At 42.3% G+C, this 9,021-nt stretch overlaps 3 protein-coding genes across 3 annotated transcripts in view; all 3 read left to right on the top strand.

The window, feature by feature from the left end:
- Positions 1-1,716, top strand: part of LOC113679749 (uncharacterized) — an 11,430-nt gene extending 9,714 nt beyond the window's left edge. Inside the window, exon 7 of the mRNA XM_027196714.2 lies at positions 1-1,716. This exon is cut by the window's left edge and continues 206 nt beyond it. Within this exon, the coding sequence (XP_027052515.2) occupies positions 1-855 (855 nt within the window). The 3' untranslated portion in view covers positions 856-1,716.
- Positions 1,717-2,414: 698 nt separating this feature from the next.
- Positions 2,415-4,525, top strand: LOC149041835 (uncharacterized). Its single transcript, XM_089180933.1, has 4 exons — positions 2,415-2,670; positions 3,383-3,601; positions 3,803-3,918; positions 4,268-4,525. The coding sequence occupies exons 1-4, from the start codon at positions 2,463-2,465 to the stop codon at positions 4,523-4,525; spliced, it is 801 nt and encodes a 266-aa protein (XP_089037059.1). The 5' UTR covers positions 2,415-2,462.
- Positions 4,505-8,172, top strand: LOC149041834 (uncharacterized). Its single transcript, XM_089179909.1, has 3 exons — positions 4,505-5,317; positions 5,644-6,646; positions 7,114-8,172. The coding sequence occupies exons 1-3, from the start codon at positions 4,637-4,639 to the stop codon at positions 8,031-8,033; spliced, it is 2,604 nt and encodes an 867-aa protein (XP_089036035.1). The 5' UTR covers positions 4,505-4,636; the 3' UTR covers positions 8,034-8,172.
- Positions 8,173-9,021: the final 849 nt, after the last annotated feature.

The raw sequence follows: 9,021 nt of genomic DNA, 5'->3' as shown, positions 1-9,021 counted from the left end.
GCCCGCGGTGGTTATTACATCGAGCACTTTACGATCGATAAAGAGCATTACATGGCCATCGCAAACCGAGAGGACAGCGTAACTGGCTGGAAACTCAACTCAATCATTTACAAGTGGAGCAGACATCGGTTTGAAGTGTTCCAGATGTTTCCAACCAATGGTGGGTCTGGCTTTAAGTTTTTCACGATCGATGGAGACCATTACTTGGCTGTTGCAGAGTTTCATGATCGTAGCACTTATTCAATTGACTCTTCACTATATAAATGGAAAAGAGGAAGATTTGAGAAATACCAGAACTTTCCAACACATGGAGGAGTGGCTTGTGATTCAATTGTGATCGCTAACGACACATATCTTGTCTTCGCCAACCAACGTAGCCCCCAGGGAAACCATGACGCGGAATCTACCGTATATAAGTGGTCAGGAGGTCACTTTCTAAAGTTTCAAACAATGAAAGCCCGCGGTTCTTTTAGTACCAAGTTCTTTCAAGTTGGTGACCATGTCTTTCTCGGATTCGCAAGTTCTCGCAGCACAAATTCACCTCTCTTTAAATGGGATGGCTCAAAATTTACCTTGTTTCAAGATATTCCAACTCGTTTCGCCATGGAGCTATGCCTGTTTGAAGTGAATGGTGACGTGTTCCTCGCTGTTGCCAATTATAACGAAGGCAAATCATTTGTGTACAAAGCTTCTGGCGCACAGTTCACTCACTACCAAGATTTGGAAACACAGGGTGCTCGAGGAGTGCACGCCTTCGTTCATGAAGGCGAGAAATACCTTGTGTTTGCTAATTACTGGAAAAACAAAAAAAAAACATCGATAGCTTTGTCTATAAGTTTGTGTAAACTTTGCTGAGAAATCCTATTGACATTACTGCATGGGTAAAACGACCCAACAAGCGTCATATCGTAAATTTGACGATATAAAAAAATCCTTCGGATGAGCATGTTCTAACTACCCAATTTTTTTTCATCTGAGTAGCTCTGAAACTTAAGATAACAGGATTAGATGATTGATTGATTGAGTGATTGGTAAGTTACCATTCGACTGACTGACTGACTAACTGTTTTTCGCCTAGGTGCGCAATTGACAAAAGTCCTAGCCAGGCCAGTCAGTCTCTCGTAACTAGAGGTCTTAAGAGCCATTTTCCGAGAAAATCGAAAATCGCATGACACTCGTGAAAAAAACGAATTTTTTTCCCTCTCGCCAAAACATCCCTTTTAGTAACCTTATTGAAGAAAAAATAATTTTGGGTTCAAGCGATTCATTGTACGGGAGAAATTACAAAAAGTTTGAAAAATCGATTTTTTGCTGGTTTTTCGTACTCAAAAGAACAAAATCCGACCGCAACTTCGAGAAAACGGTGAACGCATAAGAAACAATCCCTAACATCGAAACTTCAGCCAAGTATTATTTCGTACTTACTCTTTAATTTCCTGAAAGAAATTTGAAGAAAGAAGTTTTTAACATTTACAATCGACAAGTTTAAAAAGGTCAAACTTGTATCCCTGGAAATGTTAATAAATGAAGGCGAACTTTAACTGTTGTAAAAGGCCACTGGTATATGCCGCTTCCTAGTAAAACCCATATAGAATAAAACCTTGGCTATTGAACTAAATTACTGGAAAGTTTTAGCTCTGGAAATCCGATATAGTCCTCACACTAAAGTAAGTAATTTAAGTATCTGAGTAAATAAAATTTATGCAAATTAGACGGCCCGCTGAATGAATTCATATTTTTAACGCAAAGTTTTGTTGAACGAACAACTTACCATTGCTTGTTGCGATAGAGGTTAAATCCATCTCTCAATCTGTTTGTCCTGTGAAGTGGCAACTCATCCATACCTGATTTTGACCAAAATGTGTCCAGCAACTTCAGCGCTTGAGCTATCTAAACACTTCCCACGCAGCGCTTATTACGCATTATCAGACGCTTTAATAATAATGAAACCCGATTATGTTTTGGTCCGAAAATAACATACAATGATGAAAATTAACCACTGCTCAAACCACACAGTTAACAAGGTGAGTATTATTCTTATTGAGCGAACAGATCAGATACTAGACGGGATAACAAGATCATATGACGTGTAATTTAGCAAACGTGCAGAGATTGGTCACGCTAGCTTGTCGCATATGACGGTACGTGCTATACTTCGTACACAATGTAAACAGACAAAGAAGCAATTACAGCTGTCCCAATGAAAAAATGTACAACTGTACGTCTGTTTATAGATCATCATTGTAGAAATATTCGACTCTAGGAACAATATTAATAAAACATTTCCAGGTCAAATGTTCCTGGAATAAAATTTATATATTGTCACGAACTGTTTCGCCACTTACTATTGCACGTGCCTCTACGAAATAATTTTAATTGAATTATTCCCGTCTAGTATTACGAATACCGAAACAGCGTTCGTGGAGTTTGTCTCGTTTGTTGGGAGAGCTTTGTTTTTTGTCATGGCTTCGGCAACGTTTCACTCATGTAGTTTTTCTGGTTTATTACACGACGCCACACCCTGTGGTTTAAGCAGCGATTATCCAGGCCAAGTTGAAGTTCTCGCTTTAAGAAATTGTACAAGGGACATTTCGAGGCACTGCGAGCTGTATGGATTAAAAGCAGATACAGCACTTGACACTGAATGGAAACTGCTGTTAGCAAGAGCAGGTAAATCTTATGTACTGTCTTACCGTCTTACGTAGCGGCTAATAGTGGTGTACATTTCCATCATCTCTTTATCACAGACCTCACGATGGTCATGTTATTCTAAGAAAATCTTCGGGTGCTTTCCATTCAGCCCAAAATTCCGCAAGTTTCGGTTAGAAATCAAATGGAATGGACCATTTCGGTTCGGTCCTACCAGAATATTTGGGAACGCCTTTGAAGCTGGTCCACTTTGACCGGTCAGGTTATTTCGGTCGGTCAGGTTATTTCGGTTGGTCAGGTTATTTCGGTTGGTCAGGTTATTTCGGTCGGTCAGGTTATTTCGGTCGGTCAGGTTTTTTCGGTCGGTCGAACCGAAATGTCCCCTTCCATGTGACAAAATTATTGTCCCCAGTACTTGTGTACCGCTCTTTTGTATCCTGCTTGCAAGAACAATAAGAAAACGAGTTCATCTCTTTAAAAATCGCAGGCTTTTATCCGCGGCGTTAATATTTTGCAAACCTAATATTAACGCTTACGATAGCAAAAAAGATCTTTATTCACCACCCCCACCCCCCCCCCCCGCTCCGCCACCCACGCACACACACCTGTCACTGATACACAGACTTTAAAGACTTTTTTATGAAAAAGGGGACCTCGAGATCTCCTAGCACACGAGCCTCTCAACTCGCTCGTGATGTATGCAATGGATAATTTTCCCTTTACCTTTGTTTAGGGGTATTTGCAGTGGAAGAGTCCCACTTGTCATTGACAATATGCCCTCGCCACAGAGCGGAATTTGGTATGCGCTGGAGATCCTCAAAAGTGAAGTGTAGCATTCCGCTAGAAATAGCTGCTCACAAAACAGCCTCGGTCAAAGGTGATCGGCATTTGGACAGCGTTCTATCTGCATTTCTTTTAAACACTGAAGGAATACTTATTCAAGTTGGATCGCGTAAGTTTATCGTAACACGTTTGTAGCTAAAGTATACGCTTTAATTTTAAACGAGCGAGGGCGTAAAGCAACATATGCGCAAGCGTTACAATACCCTTTATTCTCCTGTTCCCCTCCCCCCAAAGAAGAAAATGGCTTTGAAGAATAGTAAAGAAATCGGCGATGGCCTTTTAACAAGGTTAACATTTATTTTTGCTACAGCTCTTTGCAGAATGTGCAAGCAACATTTCGCGGAGACAAACCAACAACAGAAAGTGACACCCGCACCAATGATTGAAGAAACTCCATGCGTAGAACTAGAGACTTCAGAAGCAAATGTAAGTAAGTAAACGGTAACCTTGGATACAGACAGTTATTCCAACATAACAAATGCCAAAATTCCGAAAGGGCTGGGTAACTGTGAATAACTGTAAACTTTGAAAATGACTCTGAAAATGATTTTAAGACGAATAGGTCACTGTTCGTTTCTTTAAATTCCTTTCGGTCTGGCTGGAGCGGGAGTATTGATAATGATAGCGGTATGCATGTAAATTCATATTTTCTTTTTTTAAAATGATGTATGACTTAAGTTTCGAACTATAATAAAAAAAACTAATGCCCAGTGACAAAATAAACAGAAATATTGAAGTAACATTGATGTCTAAACGTCTTTTTTGTATGTTACAGAACAGCTCAAACTCATCTCCAGGACAAAGTGATACCGGTCAATCTGTTGAAGAGTTCGCAGAAAGCCTTGGACGCCTAACAATCGCTGATGACACCTTTCTGTCACCAGACATAATAAGCACAGCTTCCACTCAGAGTGACGAGCCCACACCTGTGATCTTACATGAGCCGCGCGAAAAGCTGAGTGAGTTCCTGGCAGCATGCAAACTTGAACCGCTTGGAAAGCCATGGCTTTCTTGGAGTGATTCCTCTGAGTGAACAAGACAACGTCAAACAAGGAGAGCCACAGAAATAGTAGCAACTGTGCTAAAGAGCGTCACCCCTGATAATGCTGGTGAACTCTGGCGACGTTTAGCCTCTTCTACGGCTATGAACAAGGCCCTAGGTGTAAGCGAGTTGTCACATTCAGAGCATTTGTATTTAGAGGCCCTAGCAGAAGCGTACCAGAATGCAACCAGCTGGGATACCCGTAGACAAGTGCTTTCGATTATGGCAGGGGTTGGAACTTTCAACGACATTTCCCGTTATATCCCGGGGTTGACAAGATACCGATACTCCATGGCTAATCTTCATCGATCACAGTTTGGCCGAGGCGCTCAAGTTCCACAACAGCCTACCACACGAATACGAGTAGACTTGAGGCAGCTTGACCACTTTCTTGGTTTCATCACGAGCCCGCATCTTGTTCAGGACCTTCCATTTGGGCAAAAACATCTCAAGCTTTCGTCTGGTGAGGTTATTCAAGTACCTAACGTAATCCGTATGATGATACCCGAGCGAGTGATACAACAGTACACTCAGTACTGTTTGGAGATCAACTTCAAACCATTCAGCGAAACTACTATGAGACGGGTACTCTTTGAGTGCAGTGCCTCTGTAAGAAAGTCACTGCAGGGCTTAGATTATTTTGCAGCTGAAGGCGCTCGCGCATTTGATGATCTCGTGGCCCTCGTACGCCAAATAGGGGGATTAGGTTCCGGCAAGGAGTGGGAGACTACAGTTGTGCAAGCTCTTATGACAAGCAAGCAGTATTTGAAGGGGGACTATAAGGTAATGTGAATTCTGACTCAAGAAAGACAGCTTGAATAAAACTAAAAGTAAGTACTTATTTTACCTCGTCAACAAAATCATTCCGTAAAACAAATATATATTTTGTACTCTTTTTCTTCACTAAATGGTGCACGTGTAACTAGCTTACATAAATTCTCGAGATTAACAATGCGCGCACGAGGATAGTTTTTTTCTAAGGTTAAGGTTAAAAGTTATTCGCCCCCTTACGTTAATAATATATGTTAGATTAAAAAATCATTTGATTAACTATTATATTGAAGTATAAGCACAGACAAACAGTAATCTCAGTTTTGTTTTATCAACAGGTTCATGTCACAAGCCCCTCTAACGTAGCAGACCATTGTGTGTTGTTTGCTCTTAGCGACAGTAGTGATGCAGATTACCAGCAACAATGCAGTCACCAACACACTGATCTTTGTGACCGTTGTCAAAGTCTTCAGGAAACTCTGGCAAAGATTGAACGGGTCCTTGGCGAGACGACCTTTCCGACTCAGGACGCGAAAGACGAGGCGCTATTTATATTCCAGACAGCCCAGCTGGCCATAATGTCCTGGAAATGCCACATCCTTAGATCAGCTAACCAAGACCAAGCGAGAATAGATGCACTGGAGAAACTTGACGACAACACTGTCTTGATAATTAACGACTGGGCCATGAAGTTCCTGCCACAAAAATACAGAGAGTCCCAAGCCGACTGGTTTGGTAAGCGAGGTATCTCCTGGCACGTTTCTGTCGTCTACCGTCGTGTGAGCGGGGTACTCCGGTGGCAGGGCTTTCTGCACATAGTCCAGTCGTGCATTCAAGGCAGTGCTGCAGTAGTTAAAATCATGCAGGATGTCCTGAATACCATCAAGCTGGAGCACAGTGAGATTAACAAGGCGTTCTTTCGCCAAGATAACGCAGGATGTTATCATTCGTCGTCCACCGTACTCTCATGCCCAGTGATATCCTCCTCCACCGGCATCGAAATCAAGCGCATTGACTTTTCTGATCCACAGGGTGGAAAAGGTGCCGCAGACAGGCTCGCTGCAACCTGCAAGAATCACGTCAGGACTTTCATAAACGAAGGAAATGACGTGACTAATGCCGAACAACTGAAGACTGCTCTTCTTTCGCATGGGGGGATAGAAGGAGTTCGAGTTGCTGTCATGCAAAGTGTTGAAGAGGAAGCAGTAGTAGATGACAACAGAAAGATTATTGGTATCAACAAATTAAACAATTTCGAGTTTAAAGACGAAATTCTCGTAGCTTGGCGCGCTTATGGTATGGGAAAGGGAAAAGAGATCCCATTGGAAACAACATCAGAAGGTTAGCCTAATGAAAATTCACATTCTTCCTTATTTAGAATTATTTCATCGCGCAAATATATATTTTTTTATAGTTTGAGTAAAAAGGTGTACGTTTATCGTTTGTTATAGCCTTCAGACGCATGAAAGGCATCCATTTCCCATCCATTTCCCATCCTGGTACGGAGGAGGAGCGGGTGTCTGCCACCCCGTGGGGTCTTGCTTTGTAAAAGACTTAAGCCCCTTAGACCCTTTATAAATTTATAGTCCTTGATTTGTTCTACAAAATTTTTAAAACGAATATTGCAGAATATGGCGGTTCTGAAGAACATGTCCGGTCATAAGATGTAAAAAGCAAACGTTTCATCTGTTCGCGCAGCAAAGTGGACCAAAGGGGCACTCTTCACAGGCTGTGCAGAGTGAAGTATTGAAGTAGGTGAACAGTGCTTTTTATGTAAATCTTGTTTCTTTATGTGTTATCTACTTCAGAGCATCGCATTGGTTGGCTTTCATCTGAGTTTTCTTCTGGAGACTTTAAACCCCTTAGCCCAAAACCGACTCAGTCAAGGAAGAAGCAAGAGACGGAAGTGGAGCAGGTTCATGATCCCACTGACAATACAAATGAATCGTCATCCGTGTTTACCTGCCCTCAGGATGGGTGTGTTAAGGTCTTTCAAAGGCTGTCTTCTCTCGAAAAACACCTATCTTTAGAGAAATGCACCAAGTCTTTAGAGAAACGGTCTTTGTTAGACCTTGCCAAACTAGACTACAAGTCCAGGTTGGAGGAGGGCACGACCAGTCAAGTTATTTCGTTTGCGTCTTTTAGGGATACAAGAGAGGCTACATCCGGCGAAGTAGAGGTAAAAGAAGGATGGGCGCTGAAGCCGAGCAAAAAAGCATATCGCTTTAACCAAAACCAGAGGGATTATCTAAATGCGAAGTTTACAATTGGTCAAACCAGCGGCAGAAAACTGGACGGTGATATTTTATCACGTGAAGTGAGACGTGCACAAGGACCTGATGGTGTTCGTTTGTTCAAAGTATCCGAGTTTCTTACCCCGCAGCAGTGCACTTCATATTTCTCACGTCTTGCAGCGAAGGTCCGACGGCAAACATCCGACGATGCTGAAATCCAAGCTGTAGTAGAAGAGGAAAACTTTACCATGGCAAGAGAAACAATCCTATCCATCACGCTACAGCACCCCATCACTTACGATCAGTACGATATCTGTGCCATGGCCAAGGGAGGATCTCTGGAGCGACTTAAACTTGGAATGCTTCAAAACATTTGTCAGCAACTAGAATTAGAAGTACCTCCCAAGCCTGTTCGCCGCAAAGCGCTCTACGTTGACCTGCTGAAAAAAGCCGTCATTAATTGCACTTGCCAGCTCCGTGGGAAAAATATGTAGAAACAGAAAGTGCTACCCTGCTCACAGACGTTTTTCTGTTTTGGGAATTTGATGCGCGCACAAGATAAGCGATTGCTCGTGAGAGAGGGCGGAACGCGCTTTTTTTTTTATACGTGCACTCGACGATATCTAAAAATGAAGAGAGTCTGTGAACAGGCTAGTGAAGTACACAAATTGTAGAGTTTTGCCTAAACGGTGTTCTCACTTCTCCTCAGAGGCTTGCTTCCAGGAGTGAATCATTCACCATTTGTTCTCGCCTTTACTTATTTTTGAAGTTTGTTTATGTTTAAAAGAGCGTTCCTTTTCGGAAAGTGAGATCATTTCTTGTTTGTCAGGGTGAGTCCTTGTTACAAATCAGTCAGTTACCTTTCAGCTCGTGACCATTTGCACGTTATAAATGTCTCTTCCCGCTCTGACAAATCAATGACACCTTATCTTATAAATGTGAAGAGGTATTTTAGCCTGCATAACAGCCGCTTTATGAGCCAAGCGAGGCGAACGCGGCATTTCCTCGAAGCACGAAACGAGTGCGAAGCGCGAGACGAGGGATGGAGAAAAATAAAGCTTTATTTTTCTCCTCCCCTCGTCGCTTCTCGCGCTTCGTGCAAAATGCCACTTTCGCCTCGCTTGGCTCATAAAGCGCCTTTTATGCAGGCTGGAGGTATTTCTGCAAGTTCTTTGAGTTAACCAAAGATAACTTTGTTTATCTTCGCTAAACAACACTTCTAGAGGTCTCTAGAGAAAGCGTTACGCGCGAGAATGTGGAATTTTATAACACTCCACATCGCGTATTCAGCCCTGCGGAGTGGTTCTCTTTTTCTCGCGCTCGCGGCGTGAATTGGTCATAGTTAACTCAAAGATTATTATTAGCCTCAATAGGCTTTTCAACGATTTTGAAGAGGTCTGGAAGGTTTTAAGGATGCGATAAGCACACGCAAGTTTGAAGTTGTGTTGTGGACAAGCTCTAAATGAAACTGAGAATTTCTAG

Source organism: Pocillopora damicornis, chromosome 8 (assembly GCF_964200805.1).
Source record: "Pocillopora damicornis chromosome 8, jaPocDami1.2, whole genome shotgun sequence".
NCBI lineage: Eukaryota > Metazoa > Cnidaria > Anthozoa > Scleractinia > Pocilloporidae > Pocillopora > Pocillopora damicornis.
The sequence above is the reverse complement of the archived record's forward strand: the minus strand, read 5'-3'. Positions and strand labels throughout refer to the sequence as shown.